This window comes from Numenius arquata, chromosome 20 (assembly GCF_964106895.1).
Source record: "Numenius arquata chromosome 20, bNumArq3.hap1.1, whole genome shotgun sequence".
Taxonomy (NCBI): domain Eukaryota; kingdom Metazoa; phylum Chordata; class Aves; order Charadriiformes; family Scolopacidae; genus Numenius; species Numenius arquata.
In genome coordinates, this window is record NC_133595.1 from 7,565,432 (window position 1) to 7,582,318 (window position 16,887).

Consider the following 16,887-nt stretch of genomic DNA (forward strand, 5'->3'; position numbering starts at 1 on the left):
TCCAAAGCTGGACACAGTATTCCAGGTGGGGTCTCATGAGCGCAGAGTAGAGGGGTAGAAGCGCAGAGTAGAAGGGGTAGATTTCAGTGTCCTTCATTGGAAGTCAAGGTCTGTAGCTCAGTGTCCCCTGGTAAATGGGATTTTTAAATAAGAGACAAACTGGGTCTTCCAGTCTTACTCACTGATTAGTTAATTCATCATCTTCCAAGTCACTGCTCTCGATAGCAGTGTTTTGTGAAAGAAACAACGTTCATAGTCTTTATGAATGCTTTAAGAGTTATCACCCCAAATCTTCTTTGGCAATACCACAAGGTATTATCTCTCTTTGGATCCTTACTTTACCTAGCCTTCCATAATTATTTGCTCTTACTGGCTTCTTCATGAGTAACTGCCTGGTGCTAGTTATAATTTGCAATAGGCAACATGCCCACTTAAGCTTTGGCAGCTATTTTGAGGACAGTAGATTTTCTTGGTAAGTGTTTTAAGCAACCGACTCTTGTGTATCAGGGTGTCTTCTCTTGTCCTTATCCACTAGCTACCAATCTTCTGAACTGATTTGGTTTTTTGATTGCTTTATTCCCTTTTCATGTTCTAAGTCTATTAGACATTCCTTATTGCTTCTTATGATCGTTGCAGTCTCTGTGAGTTTGCTTGTGTTAAGATGCTGGTGCTGTGCGCTGGTGTGATGAAAATACAAGGATTTGGAAGGAAAGCTTGTATGTGGGGTTTTTTAAAAATTTATAATTTTTAATAAACACTACTGAAAATATGAAACAAATATTCCACAGCCCTTTCTGGTTTGGTCTCTCTGAATCTTGCTCTGCTTTGATTTTTCAGTTAACAGAGTTCTGTTAAAACTAGAATTATTTCTCTGTTTCCACTCTTGTAATTGTGGGCAAAAAAATCACCACAGTTATCAGCCTGGTTTTACCCATACTTTATTAATCCAGATATTCTAATGCAACCTTTTAGGGCTTTTTTTCCCTCTCAGTAGCTTGAGTCTTAGATATTTTTTTTTTTACTTTAACTTGTGTTTAACTGAAATCTCTTTCTAGATTGCGCTGTTTCTTGGAAATGCTTTTTGTTTGTCTCTCTCTCTCTTCTGTAGCCTATTCATGTATTGCAGAATTTCTTGTGGGTTTCTAGATGTGCATATCTCTGAGATCCTCCCTCACTGTTATTTTGCCTTTGCTCTGTCTGTTTGTGATTTCAGTGGGCTTCTCTATGTCAAAAAAGTCTACTTTTAGAAGCAGAGCGTTTTTAGACGCCTTGAAGGTACCCCCTCCTGTCTCCGGGAGGTGTAGTGACCACCAACACACACCTGCATGCCTCTAACTAGTTGCTTCATTAACATCAATGTTTCCTTATTAGCATTTTGAAGCTCTTCAACTCATGTGACATGAATTGCAACATTTGACTTGGTCAGTTCTGTTGGGTCATTGATCAGCCAGAAATCCCTCCATGTATGAAGGAGATCCAGGATAAATTCCTCCCTTTCTCTCCTCTTTGAGTCTCTCCCTCTCCTGTCTGTTCTCTGTCGTGCTACAATTCAAACCACGTCTTTCACGTGGAAAAGAACATTAACAGGGAATTGTTTGCTAAATTGTGGGAAAGCCTCTTGTGCTGTTTTTCGAGTTTGCTTAAAGAATGAAATAGCCCTGTAAAAGCTGGGCTTAGAAGCTGAAAGCGCATGTTCTGGATCTCCGTCAGCTCTCTTTTTTCTCCTTTTCTTTAAACTTTTTTTTCCTAAATTAACCAAATTTGTCTTTGGGTTCTTGAATCACTCAAGCATTGATTCAAGCAATAGTGGCTTAACAACGATGCACCAAATAAGCTAGAATGATACCTGGGGCCCTGCACTGCGTGTCACCCATCCCATCAGTGCTGCTCTTTTATTTTTCTTGGATGTTATTTGTGTGTGTGTATGTATGACAGTTTTTTTTCTGGGTTTTGCAAATATTTGTGTTGTCTGATTTTTATAGCAATAAATTCGTGTACTTGCCAACTTGCCTCAATTGGAGCAGAATGCTTTTTGTCCCTTCACTCCTTACCAGATGCAAAATCTTGTTTTGAAGCTTTCTAGTGAAAATGAATCCACAATGATGCAAGCAGACTGTTCGATAGTTTGGCTTTCACAGGAAGTTTATTAATATTTATTGTATTTCCTCTACCTTTTATGGGAAAAAGCAATCCCTACCTTCTTCATCTTATCCTGTATATATGTTTAAAGGCCATTTTATGTCTCTTTTTAATCATCTCCTCCTCACACTGGATCTTGGCCTGTGGTAACTAAACTTCAGTCAATTAGAGCCTGAAATAATATTCCGAGTGCTTTCACTGGGCTTTGTGTCAGACAAATGAACCTCATTCCTGTGTGCCAGGTTGCACAGGACACTCATGAATAAAAGCAGCTTTTAACCCAGGCTTACCCTACAGTGCAGTAATATCTGCCCCTTAAGTCCTACAAAGAAAAATTTGAAATGCGTGAGCGTGCACTCGGATACTTTGGGGTGAAAGACAGATTTAAATCAAAGACAGATTTAAATTGTGATTTAAATGAGACATTTCTGTGCCATTGTTTGGCACTGCAGAAATGTGACCTCACGTGACATCACAGGGTAAAAATGGAACTGACAGCAAGTGCCACTGAGCATGGATGCTGGTCAAATTTTATCAGGGGTTTCTTACAATGCATTTTAATCACAGGCTTCTGTATTCTATTTTTATGCTACAGCTACTAAAGAGAGTCTGGTCGAACTGGGAAATAAAGGGAACAAAGGAGGAGCAGTAGGTTAGAAGGGAAGTACCCCTTTCTCTGCTTTAAGTGATTTCTGTGTCCGAGGCTATGAACAGAGCAGAACCAGCACCCTCTGTCAGGCATCAGTCTGTTGCTGTAAAAGTTGGCAAGTACACCTGGAATGTTCACAGGAATGCTGAAACTCTGGCTCACTGAAATGTAAATCCGTTGTATGATGGTGGGAGATTTATGGTGGTGAATATATATGTTTAATGCTTAAATAAGTACTGAAGTATATGAAGCACTTTATTATCACCCCGACTAACTTCGCTTGTTTATAGTGTGTTTCTTCAGTGATGGAAACAGACATGAGTGTCTTTGGATAAGTGTTGTGTGGTAGGAAATGATCAAAATGTAGGTACACAGGTAGAAAGCAGAATATTTGATGATCGTTTGTTGTGCATATAGTTCAACTGCTATTCATGACAGTGCTCAATTCAATTGGAGTGTAGATCTAAAGAATGTAAATCTCCATTTGAAGGTCCGATTTATTATTATCTGTTTTAAGTCAAGAATAGTCTTTAGCTTAAGAGGTCACCATCAGTTTCTGTAGCCACCTCATTTTGCATGACAAAGAAAATTAAAATGATTTTAGAGTAACTTTTTAAAATCGCTACCATTTCTATGGCTTGGTTTGTGGTTGCTTTTTTAAAATTTGTTTTCAGTTTCTTCCTCTCATTTACTCAGAGCATTCAATTTTGTTCCAGAGCTAGGACCTCTGTTACATGCCACAAATTTCTTGTCCAAAGTACGAGTTCTAGTCACTATTTCTAGTTTAAGAGAAAGGAAAAATTAGATTTGACAGCATCTGATGTCCAGTTCTGCCTAAGTATAATGTCCTGAACAAGGTGGATAATTCAGCTCTGTGTTTCCAATTTAACTGAAATCATTATAAATTCTAAATGGCCCAGTCTTGATGTATTTAAGTTTGCAAAATTGCAGCTGATTTATTTTATTGAAAACCATGTGTAACATGCGTAAAGTATTTCCTTTTTTTTTTTTTTTTTACTTTTTCATTATCTGATGTTTATAATTATGTTGTAAGTAGTTCTATGCTAGTAAGAAAACTATGACAAATACAGAGATAAGCCTGATTGGAAAATTTTACCTAAAAACATAGTTGAGCAAAAAAGACATGAAATTTTGCAAAGCTGCTGTTACTGATTTTTTTCATTTTTAATCTCTGTCCTATTCCTGGTTTAGTTCTTAGGCTGATGGTAGGGATATGGCAGGAGACTCTGTATGTGCGTGAATATCTGAACTGAGCGTTTGTACGTGAGTTCCTGTGCCCAAAGGAAGAGATTTGCGTTTTCTATTAAGGACTTTTTCTTTTTTTTTTTTTTTTTTTTTTTTTTTTTTTTTTTTTTAATTTTCCAGGCCAAACAAGCTCTGGGTCTAAAAGGCCTGTTTCTCAGAAATCCAAAGCAGGCCTCTCTGGACAGTCATGCTGCTGGGCAGCTTCATCGCAAACATTCCTTTAGCAGCCACATCTTGAGACGGACAGCCAGCGCACCCACCAAAAGCCAGAAGAAGAACAAGAAGGGCTTTCCTGAAATTGCTTTTGACTCAAAAGACAACAGCTCTGAAGGGGCCGGCGAAGACCGGGAAGTGGAAGCTGCTTCACAGCCCCGCTTTGAGCAAGAGCCAGAAAGTGCTTCTCTGTCACCAGCTCCCAGAGATGGTGCCAGTGGGGAGGTACATGGCAAGCTGTTGAAAGGTAAGGCCCATAGTTCTCGTAAAGCCAAAAGCCAGAGTTGTGCTCAAGGGGGTGCTGCTTTCAGTGAACCCATACAGAGGTCTAACAGGGTCCGGCTTCAGGAGCACCAGAGCGAGAAGCAAAGTGTCTTTGCACGCTGTGCCATCAACAGCTCTGGTAGGATTGGAGTGGCCACCAATTGCATGAAATGTATGATTGGTTCCAAAGAAAGCCCAGATCTAGAAAGCGAGTGGAGTGACCATCCTACCAGGCCTATTGCTAAAGATATACTTCACCATGACCAGTATAGCAGTATAACTGGAGAAGAGAGGTTAGAGCTAAAAAACTGGGGTGTTAAAGGTCAGCCCATGCGGCAATCAGATTTGCAGTCTTGCAGCAGCCCTGGAACTGCCGATGATTTAACAAGAAGCACCCAGTCTTTTGTGACCCCAGGGAAGAAAAATCTTGAATCTAAATGTCATGGAATAAAGGCTCATTCCCGGCAGCGGTGGCAGTGCCAATCAGGTGGCAAGTATGGAAGCACTGTCAACTTGGTTGCAGCCAGCAATGGCTCTATATCCTCCAACTCCAGCAGTCTAGAAAGCCTTGGAAGCCCAGAATTCCCCAAGCGCTGGCCTGAAACTTCTCGAAGGCAAGTGGGCACCCTACAGAGGGAAATGAATGCCTTGTTCGTTCAAAAATTGGAGGAAATTCGAAGTAAATCCCCTATATTCTTTACTGGTAAGACCAGATTTTCTTCACCCTTCTCCACCTTAGATCACATCATTGTCACAGCTTCCGCATAGCATCTTTACGTAGAAGTTCCTGTATGTTGTTTTGCTATCAAGAGCTCTTTTCCTTTATTTTTGGCAATGATAGAAAAAAAGTCTGCATAAATATTTTTATTTAGTTTTTTCCTAGACGTGTCTGGTTTAGATTAGTGCTTTCCATGCCTAGCTAACCATCTGCAGTAGTAAAGCTGTCAATAGTCCATGAATGCTTGGGTTGGTTGTTCAGGGTTTTTTGTTTCCTTGTTTTTTCTTTGTTGTTTTTGTTTTGTTTTGTTTTGTTTTTAGTGAATGTGGTATGATACTAAGTAAATTTTAAGATCCAAACCAGAGCATTAAGAAGAGCTTGAATATGGGAAACCCATATTAACAAACAATATTTCCATTATCGGTATTTGAGTTTCACTGAGGAATAACCACATCAGCAATGACAGCTGGTGTGCACTCTGCTGACAAGAAAACCACTTCCTTCTCAAAATACTTGCATAATTACCACCATCAGTTCAGGGATTACTGGATGGAATTCTCTGGTCTGGGTTATTCAGGATATCACACTTTATGAATATAGCAGACCAGTTCTGGGTTGGAACTAGATGATCTTTAAGGTCCCTTCCAACTCTAACCATTCTATGATTCTATGATTCTGGTCCTAAATGTATAAATCCCCAGTATGCAAACATTTATAGATGTGCTTAATTCTACATACATGATTTGCCTGTGACCTGAGGTAAAGAAGCAAGGGATGTGACCCGATGTTACTTTCATGGGCCAGGCTAGGGGTGGCCTGTTAGCATTTCCCAATTGCAAAATAAAACTTCTCCATTTAAAGAAAGGCGCCTTAAACTACAGCATTTTATGGTTGTTTGAAGCCAGGATTATGCATGTGGTCACAGACCTTGTGACTCTATCTATACCCATGAACTATACATTTGTAAAGATGGAAAATAGGAACAGAAGCAATCAGGGTATATATTTTAATAAGGAAACTGGCTTTTTTTCCTCCTGATTTGGCAGGAAGGGGAGGGAAAGGAAGAGATTTTGATAAGACTTTCTCTGTTTCATAGAATTATGAAGGGGAAGTAAAGAAATACAGCTTTTGTCTCTGACTACAAGATCCCTTCCCTCCCCCCTTAATTGTCCAAGAAATTTGAACATTGATGGTTACATTTTCAGAAACAGTTAAGTGACCTTGGTGCTCGCAATACATAATCCCTTTTTTAGTAATATATTCTGACTGCTCACCTATAGTGGGCTTCTCTGAGAGCCTCATACAGAAATTTAAAATATTCTATTTGTTTAGTTAATTTAATCTGGTTGGGTGTTTACAGTTTCTCTTTATTTCTTTTTTTTTTACATCTTTTTTTCCAATATCTCTTTGAGCTTTTAGGAAAATACCAGGACGATAGGAGGGGGAGGGAAGAAGTTTGTTGGTTCCCATGACTTGAAATGAATCCAAAGCAGCAGAACTCTTTCTATGCCTAAATTATTGGCATTAGGCTTTTCATAAGCTCTGAGTAGTGTGACATGTGAAACCATTTCCCAGTATCAGTGCCAGCTCCCCCGCCAGCCCCCCAAGTCACTAAATAAATATTGTGATATGCTTGAAATTTGATTAAATCCATCTGACTTCTCAAGCATGGAATCGGCAAACCTTTAAAATGGTGAAACAGTCACTTGGACTGGATGCTGATGATCCAGGGACAAACACGATGTTTGCACAAACAGCACGCTTTCCCCATCCGCCTGCTATTTTACTGCCTTGGGCCAAGAAACCAAGGAAACCAATAACGTTAGCCTAATATGGCTGCGTTTCATAATTAACATTCTGTTGATGGGAAGTACCGCAAGGATGGGACAGGAAACTATAGTCTCTAGTTGTCCCCTTTATGGCAACGGCATTAAGGTTTCCAGTATTGTGCCTTCTAAGTGTGCCTTAATCTGTGCTGATGGATGGCCCCGCCTGGGTGGGGAGAGGGAGATCTCATTAGTCTGATCAGCTCTGGCCTCCTCCTGACACTCCTCCCGATACTGAAAAGTCTGCTGTGTTGTGAATGGTGGATTTTGCTTATGGCACATGTGCCTTCTCCCCTTCTAACGCTCCCAGCTAATGGAATATTGCCCATTGAACAGCTGTCTCCGTTGTTAACCGTCTTGTCACTACGCTGGATTGGAAATACTGGTGCTGAAGGGAAAGGCCCGATATTTCCTTGGCATTTTTTGATTATGAAGATGATTTTTTTTTTATAGCATTAGGAAAGGGCTTTGGAGAAGAGGAGGATAGCTGCCATTCCCCACTCCAGTGGAGTGCATTTCTTGAACAATAGCAAAAATTGCCTTTTATTCTTCTATGATAAAATAATGGACTTAATATCTGTCCATTTATGGATTCCATTGAGTGCTCTGGTTGGTCGGAAATTCTTAGGATCCTACAAAAATGTGTGAATATTTCTGTCTGTTTCCCTTCCCTCCCTCAGCACTAATTTATCCCGTTATCTGCACCTGCCTTCCCTACATTAACTGGATTTTTCCTCTGTTCTGTCCTATTATTCTACATGCACACTCTCTCTCACTAGTTAAGAACTGAAAGGACAAGCAAGTCAAAGGTAACTGTCTCCTGAGTGTCACTGAGTCAAGCACCTTGTTGCCCGAAGTCCCGGTTTTTGTTTGTTTCCTGCCTTATAATTATCTGCTCCCATATTCTTGAGGTTGTTGTCTGGCTTAGCATTGCTTTGCTGGTTCTTGAATGCATGTTTGCATTGTGGTTTGGAGATGTGGGAAATAGTCCTTTTGGCATGATTGCTTTGGCTCTTAGGGTACAGGTAATAAACATTGCAGACGGATGGAGCATTTTCTTCAGGGAATTGGTGGCTGTAGTGACTCTTCAGGATTGTGCTGTCAGCCTGGTGTTCGTGAGCCATGCGTCCCTGTAGTTTTGTGCAAAAGAAATTGCAACCTTTTTTCAGAAAACAAAGTTCTTCTGTTTAAACTTTTTGTTTTGTTCTTAAAAGACACTTTGACTCCATTCCTTTGTATGTATATAGATCACTTCATTTGTAATCTACTCCCAAAGTCCTGTGCTGCTTCTCTTCTGAGTAGTTGTTATTGGGATCATACCTGTTGGTTGGGCCATGGCGTTCCCATTATTATACATGGTCTGATCGTGAACTCATAAACTGACATGTTTGAGTGCTGGAAGGAAGGAAAAGAGCAATTCAAGTGGCGCTGGATGGTGGAGCAAGAAAAATTAGTTGATCAGAGGGGATACAAGGACACAAATCGATGGGTACAGTTGTTTGAATAATATAATCAGAAAAGTAATATGGTGCTACTGTGCATGGACTGGGGTTTTTTTTGAAAGCAACAGGGCTTTTGGGCAGCTAAAACTGAATAAGCAGAAGTTTTTGCTGCTTTTAGCCAAATGTTTGAACTCATAAGGTATTTTAAAAATCCTGATGAATATATGCAACTGCTACCTTAAAAACAAAATGATAACACATAAAGATTAAATCTTCAGCTAGACTGCAATTTGTAATAGCTAATTAATCCTGTATCTCTGTTTTTCTTGTTTCTTTCTTTTTCCTATCTTTTCATGTCTCCCAAGTAGATGTCCGCCATTTCTCAATACAGAGGTCAGTCACTTCTTTATGCAGCCTAGAAACTATCACTGAGGAGCCTGTTATTGCCAATGAAACCCATCACAGCAGCCCTTTCTTCCCTCTACCCGTTACTCCTTACAGTGATTCTGAAGAAGGGTCTGTGTCTGACCATTCCACCGAATCTCGATCAGAAGCAAGCAGCGCATCCAACCAGCCTCAAGAATCTCTACTCACTCGAGAACAAAGAACAAATCTGGCTGCAGAAGACCAAGCGCAGGGAGTCGCAAGAGCAGCTGACACAAGTTTAGCAGTCCAAGATGAGAGGACAAGTGTGGCAGGGTGTCTCCAAGAAGCAAATGGTTGGACACAGGCATGTGGTAAAGCTGAAGATCAGTCTGGGTTGGTGGCGCATCCTCAGAAGGGCTGGCTGGTAGTGGCAGCAGGGAGGACTGATACCCAACCTGCTGAAAACTGCCAGAAGGAAAATGACCAGCCAGGTCAGGTATTATCAGACATGAAAAGCACCATTGAATCCGAAGGCCAAAAACTCGGTGCAGCAGCTGTTCTACTGCAGCAAAACAATGTTATTAACAGCACACAGACAACTTTGCCTCCAGATACGCTCCAGAAAGCCCAGGCTGCACAGGCTCTACCTGTTTCTGTTTCTCAGATGAACTCTTACATGTTAGTAAGACGGTCAAAGAGCGAAGGACTGAAGATGTTGGACTCCTCAGCCTTAATAAAAATTCCAAGTAGCCTGTCTCCAGCAGCAGAAGTATACTTTGATGCCACTGTTAACGACCGGATCTGGAGCAAGCTAGATTGCAGCAATCATCGTGACAGCATGTCTTCCTCTTCCAGCATGTCCTCCAATGACACTGTGATAGATCTCTCTCTACCCAATCTAGCTCGCAAAAGCCTCCCAGATCTTGGCATCCGTCATGAAAATTTTGAGCCCCTTGCCATAAGAAAGGGTATGCGCCCACGATCCGCTACGACATCCAGTAATGAGATGCCAATGGTGAGCAAGAGCAAATCCAATCCTAACCTGAGGTCCGGCCAGCTTCCAGCAGATGAATTGTGCCCCCGTCCTCTTGCCAGGAGCCCTCAAGATGCTTTCTCATCCATTCCTAGAAGGCACACCTGGAACAGGCTGTACATGGAAAGTCTCAGACAGTCTTCTAACAAATCCAAAGCACAGGATATGGTTGGGAACAACCAGGCAAAATCCAAGAGTCTTGGAGACCTTACCTCTGATGATATTGTGTGCACTTTCGAAAGCAAATACCGTAGCATCAGCAGGAGTTTTGTCACTCGGTCAATGCGGGAGCAGCGCCGCTCTTCAGGCCTGAGATCCTCAGTCAAATCCCAGGATGAACTGACTGAGCAGCTAAAGAAGCTGACAGCCTTTCAGCAGGAAAACGATATCACTTCCCCTATCAGTCTTGATCCAACTGAGTCTGAAGAGGAAGGGGAGAGCTTGGGACTCCTCCGCAGGTCTTCATCTCGCAGTCAGAGCCGGGTGCGGTACATCGCCAACAGGGCCAAGCAAGCTCAGGAGAGACAGCGGCTGCAAAGCCTGGGCCAGCTCAGCGGGAGCCCCATTGAGGAGAGGGGAAATCCGGAGGGAGCCTGCAGCGTTGCTAAAGCAGGTTGTATGGATGTAGCTTCTCCTGCCGTGTTTACATCCCAGCCTAAGAACCAAACGGACTATAACGCTGACACAGAAGTCTTCTTTATGCTGAAACTGTAATTCTGGGGAGCACTGAATAAGGCAATGTTTACATTCCTGTCAAAACAGAACACAGTGACCTGAGAGGCACAAAATATCCTCATGTGGCTTAGTGCTTCCTGGCCTTCCCTTGTCTGTAAGGGAACTTTATATCGTGACTCCAAAAGAATAGATGAGTGTTAAATTTGTCAGCGGTTTGTGGAAACAGAACAATCAAGTGAAATCAGCAATTTAACATTTTTACAGTCCTAATGATCTAACCTCCTTTGGTTTTTTTAATTATGTTTTTCCCAGCCTCAAATTTGGCCTCCTTTCTGTGTGACCACTTCTTTGCATTTGCAGTTTGCTCTGTGCAAATCTCATGTTCTTTACTAATTTCAGTAATTGCTTCTTATAATAGGTAAACATCTATGTGATGTTAACGACAGCTAAGGTAAATTTTGCTCTTACCAGTTGTGGATCTGGGAAAAGAGGCTGGATTTAAAATCATGCTCCCTGTTCTGTTTTATCTTTTGGAAGAATTTGAGGCCTCTGAGGGTGTTTTCTCTGGGAAATACTCAAAATTGCAGTGTAATTGTTTAATGAATTAATAATGTAGTAAAGTTCATCTCCGATTGTGGACCTGCTTATTTCAGTGAAAATCCATATTGTCTCACTCTTTGAATACTACGTTCCAAAGCAATGCTTTTTTAAACCAAGCTTGTTTATATATATAAATATATATACCTGTGTGTGTCTGCACATATATGTACACATGCACACACTTAAACTGAACTGTGACTGTTCCTTGTCTCAAAACATAATCTGTGGGAATGAGACAGGAGAGAGAAGGGAATTACTAAAAATAGACAGGAAATATCTTCTGAATTTAATTCAGAAATGGCTAAAGAGCATGCTAGGCTTTTCTTGAAAACAGCACTCTCCCTTCTTTATGGTATTTTAACAATGCTGCTGTACATAGCACTTTTTGGATGAATTTTACTATTTCTGTATTGCACTGCCATGCAAAGTTTTCAATGATATGTTTTAAAAAAAGAGATATTTAATTTTTTTAGATGGACATATTTAGAATTAAATACTAACCTAAACAGAATAATAATTTTTCCTCCCCGTTTTTTTTACTTTTTATTTTTAGGGATGTTATCCCCTCCAGTTATTATGTCATTTATTATAGATGTACATTTTATCAGTGATGGAGAAGAATGTTTACTGAGATGCATTTTAAAGAGAAACAGAGGTTTAATTTTATTTCAGGCTGCATAGAGTCCCTATTATTGAGAGGATATTTTGCTTTTGTTTGTAATGATTCTTTTGTGTATGTTGCAAAATCTAAAAATTTGTTTGTAAAACCACCTTACACTACTAAAATAAACATATTTAACCTTCCAGCTGTTGACTCTTTAGCTGTAACATAACACTTTTTCTATGCGGTCTAGAAGTTTGTGGTATACAAACAAGGTTAATTCTATTTGCTTTGTTTTAAACATTCCTTAGTGGATAACATTTAATTTTACTTTTTTTTCAGAGTGGTAGCCACTTCAGATCCAGCTCAGATTTTCTCAGGCCCACCAAACCACATGCAGGTACTGGTAGGGACTGGCATCCTGTTGTTGTGTGATACACAACACCTGGATTGTTAGGAAGCGATGTCTTTGGCAGCCAGCGATGGCTCTGTAGATGAAAATTCTAGGGCAACTCATGTAATTAGCAGCCAAACAGACATAATCGAAGGACCTAATTTATTCTTTTACAGCTCTGCAAGTAAGATAGATAGCCCTGTTTCATCGCTGAGGTTGTTTAAAGTCTGGCTGAAAATACTGCAGCTAAAATGTGGTCTTCACCTGTCTCATTCAAAAATATCTTCTCTTCCTGTCCCAGCAAAGTGCATCATGAACATGCATGTTAATGAGTTCTTACTCTCTCCTGAGGATCGGTCAGTTTGCTGTGGATTTCAGGGCTAGAAAGGAGTTCTGGGTTTCTAATTTTAGTATCATTTGGCCACAAGCATTTAAAGTCTGAAATATCAAAATGTAAGGCTAACTGTAGCTAGTGATATCATTGTGACATGGAGATAGGGGCTGGGAGGGGTTAAATTCTCTGACTAAATCTTTTCAAAAGGTCTTCAGTATGTTTTGTCTAAAAATATTCTCTCAGTTTTCCATCCTGGCTCAGATCTTCGTTGCTTGTCTTCATAGTTTGGATGAGAGGCCCTTGAGGTTTGTGCAACAAAGGTTTGGAACATGCACTGAAGTAACCCTGCAATATCATTGCAGTCTCTGAAGGAAAAAAAGGTAAATCAGCAGCAGAAATGTGTGATCTGCCAAGATTAGTCTCACATTGTGTCTTAACACAAAGCAAATTTCATTAACATTCTCTAGACGAAAAGTCACTCTGTAACACTTTAGTCTTGGGCTGAAAAGCTGCAGGGACTTGCTGCTTTTTTATCTTTAAAGCAAGAAAGAACATGCAACTTGACAGCTTTAGAAAGTTAATGTTTAAAGGGTCTATTTGTGTCTTTTCAAAGACCCAAGTTTCACAAGCAGATTATTTTTATCTTTAATTGATTAAGCAATACTTGTTAAATTAATGCACCTCACAGAAGGCAGTATCATGTAGTATTTCAAAATGTTTTTGTTCAAATTTTTGAAAAACAGTGTCTGACTTTAACTTACTAGGCTACATGTGAATTTTGCTCTCCTGCTTCCAAATTAATAGTAACTACCTTTACAGCTTGTGTTATACCACATAAGGGCATTAATTATGTGTCCATTTATTGCTATGAATGAAATTTATTTCATGGTACCTACGCTGTTGAGTGGCAGAAGCTTACTAAGCACTTTTGCTCTTTCATCTGATCTTCATCGAGGAAGAGGAAAGTTGCTTACTCAGATCTTCTCAGCAGGCAGGGTGCTGTCTGAAATGGTAAGGAAAGCAATAAAGATTCGGTAACAGTGGAGCCGAGGTTCCGAGCAGCACTGATTTCCCTGTTATGAATGCCCCACGGCTCTTATTCTCTTTATGATCTTCTCACCAATCAAGATGAATAAGAAGATTCCCCCTCCTCCATGTGAAATTGCGGGCAGATGCAATGGGAGACAGGTTGAGCATGAAACCACAGTGGGCAGTGTGTGCCATCTCCTAAGGTAGTGACATTCACTTTGCGGTAATCACTGCTTGCCAGATAGTACCTGCAGATTTGTACTAGAATGGCTGTACAACAGACTTAGGAATCCATAGGAGGCATCCAAATCCAGGCACTTGCTAATATGGCACAATGTTTGTTTGCTCCAGCAGGATGTCGTGCAATAGAACTAAAGCCTGGCAGGTGTGAAGGAGTTCAGAAAGGCAGTTGAAATCATTGTTCTTCAAGAAGGTCAGTGACTGAAAAGTGACCGAGATAGGTCTGATGGTCTGACAAACAGCTGACTGAGGATGGGGAGAGAAAGGCAGTGAGAGCAGGGGGGTTCTACTAACGTGTGAGAACCCTTCCTTGGCTCATCTGTCAATCAAATCGATAACACTGCCTAGAGAAAGCCCATTTTGTATCTATTCCTGCTGACTTGCACAAAGACAGTACATATTCCCTTTCCCAGAGATCTTCCATGTTTTTCAGTTCATTAAACTGTAAGATTAGAAGTCCAAAGTTTCCAAATTACAAGCAGTGTATTATACATGGCTGGATTTGGGATTTATGGTCTGTATTCCTCCAATTTGGTGTTTAAGAAAAATGATAATGAACATTTGATTGTATCTTTAAAACCTGATTTTGTCTGTGCTGAGATGCTTTCAGCTGCTGGTAGTTGAGCTTATCAGCCCTTGTTAGCTGCCAGCTGTGAAAAATCACAGACCATAATGTGCATCTTACTAAAGCCTAGAAAATATTAATGAAAAGCAGCTGGAAACCTCAGCTTATTGGACTTTTGCAAACTTCCCTCTACATGCAGCCCTTTGCTAGAATCTCTAGGGCATAGCTATCAGTTGAGAATGTGAAAAACAAATCACATTCAAACTACCAAAGATTGTACCTGGAAATGAACCTGTAGCCAGGTCAAAGCCTCAGAGAAATCCTAGGTGAGTAGATCTTGCTGGATTCTTTTTCTGTTTTGTCCTATAGAGAGGATGTAATTATCCTCTGCAACGTATCTTAGCATCTTGCCATAATTTATATTGCAAGAATGATTTATGCCATCTGGGGTCTGAAGTGCATTAAAAGTGACCTAAGAACTAATTGCAGTGAGCTATGAGTCAAGCCCTTGAACTCTGTTAGGGCAAGCTTCACCAAATGCAATCTTCTAAGAATTTTTTATTGAAATTTAAGCAATTTTTGACTCTGCAGAAGGCAAGCTGTGTTGATGTTTAAGAATTGATTTACTCAGTGGCAAGTATAGAAAAAGCTTAGGGAAGAAAGCCAAGATGTGCAAGCTGCTGGAGAGTTTCCCGTCTTAAACAGCGCTTAAAGTCAAGTAGGGAGTAAATTTTTGTTTCTTATTTAAGTGTGGACATGTTCCAGCTCCCCTGCAGGACGAGCTCTAATAGTCTGCTCTGCTGAATTCCTGTGAAGGCGCTTCTTTGTTATTACGGTGCCTTGATGTGTGTATTTATAAATGACCTGGCCCAACACAATCAGCCACTTGGCAGCGTTGTACTTTAGCTCACTTTTGAAGTGAAACTAGTAAGTGGACGGATGAAGGGAACAGGAATTTCACTTCTGTACCTCTCTATTAAACAGAACTGTACGATCCAGAGAGGAGTTTAATGGTTTACCTTGAAGCTCAGGCCTTCCTTCAGCTGTCTAGGCATTGCATGGAAGTACTAGATGTATGTAACGGTTTAGGGGTTTTTTTGGTGTTATAAATGAGTCCTCAGGTGATCTCCTGAGACAGTCACTGAGTGGAGAAAATCTCGAGCAGCTTACACTATGGATAGACAGGAGATATGGGCACAGCTCGATAGGACACTATTCTAGAGAGACATTCACAGGACCACACAGCAGGCCAGTAACAGTATTTTCTGAGTCTCAATGTAGTATTCAGCTGCTGGACTAAACTGCTTCCAAATATTTTTTGCTGGGTGTAGTCTTCTCCTCTCTTTCCCAAAGCCCAAGGTGCCCCTGGAGTCCGCAGGAGGAGCTGGCGTGTTCTGCAGAAGCCCCTTAGCCTGGCTCCTCCCTCTCTTTTATGGTTATAACAGCGGTGAATGCCTGTGCGCGTTCAGTGTTCCAGCAGTTCCATTGTGCCCGTTCATCGAGTTGCTTCTGCTGGTGCCCAGTCAGACAAACAGAACTAGGAGAGGCTGAAGGAATTGCTGTAAGTGAGCTCCTGCCTTCAATCACTGCTCTTCTTCTTCTAGATGACAAGGATCAACGCCTGTGTGCAACAGGCTGTCTCCTTCCTACCTGATGGTTGTTCACCTTTTCTGCTGTTGTTTTAATACCGATGCTGCCTTCAGCACGCGGAAGACTGGCTGAGGAGTAATGTTGTCTTTTTTGTTTACGTTCTGAAAGACTGAAAACCTTCTGGGGAGTGAGAGCTGATTCCAGCAAAGTAACTTTTAAAATCCTTAGTTTGTTTTGCTGTAAAGCCAGCACGCGAGAAAATTGTGGTACCTCCTCAGGTAGATGCTGAATGGATATTGCAATGGTTAATTTGAGCGGTGTCTAAGGAACTCTACACACTGGCAGGCACTAACCCCCTCTGTCCTCCCATTATTCTCTCTCTAACTTATTCCATTTGCCCTTAAATGGCTCTAGTACTAAAAGAGAACTAAGAAAGTTTATTAGCTTTTGTGAAAACTCTTTTTTGCACATATTTACACTCTATTTGTTTAGTCAGCAGCGAGTGTGTTAACAACTCTTTCTATTCAAAGTGATGCAAGCAATATAGTCCCAGCTCCAATTAGCTCTTCTTGAAGGATGCTACTTGAAATAAAGATAATTTTGTAGTATGTACCCAATTTTAAGGGAAAAAGTAGCAATAACTTACAGGTTAAATCTACCAGGAAAACCACTGTTCCTCACTGGCTCAGCCTGCAGACTGCTGCTGCTTTTCCTTTCTGTGCCCTGCTAGGTGATTTAGCTGCTCGGTTCATGTGCTGCTCTGGCACAGAGGATCCAAATATTCCCATTTGGAAGTGTTTTTTACAACAACAACAATAGCAAAAGACAGCATTTAGATTTAACCCAGAAAGAATCTTCTGTGTAAATTTTATTCACCTTCTCTTATTAGGTGAAAAATGTAGAGAAAAATGAGTGAGGGAAACTGCTGAGCTGTGATGCCAGG

General features: G+C 40.8%; 1 protein-coding gene across 1 annotated transcript in view; it reads left to right on the forward strand.

The window, feature by feature from the left end:
* The window catches only part of PLCH2 (phospholipase C eta 2), a 75,433-nt gene extending 64,803 nt beyond the window's left edge, over positions 1–10,630 (forward strand). The window contains 4 exon segments of the mRNA XM_074161525.1: positions 1,214–1,226; positions 1,229–1,275; positions 4,175–4,514; positions 8,883–10,630. Of these exon segments, the coding sequence (XP_074017626.1) occupies positions 1,214–1,226; positions 1,229–1,275; positions 4,175–4,514; positions 8,883–10,630 (2,148 nt within the window).
* Positions 10,631–16,887: the final 6,257 nt, after the last annotated feature.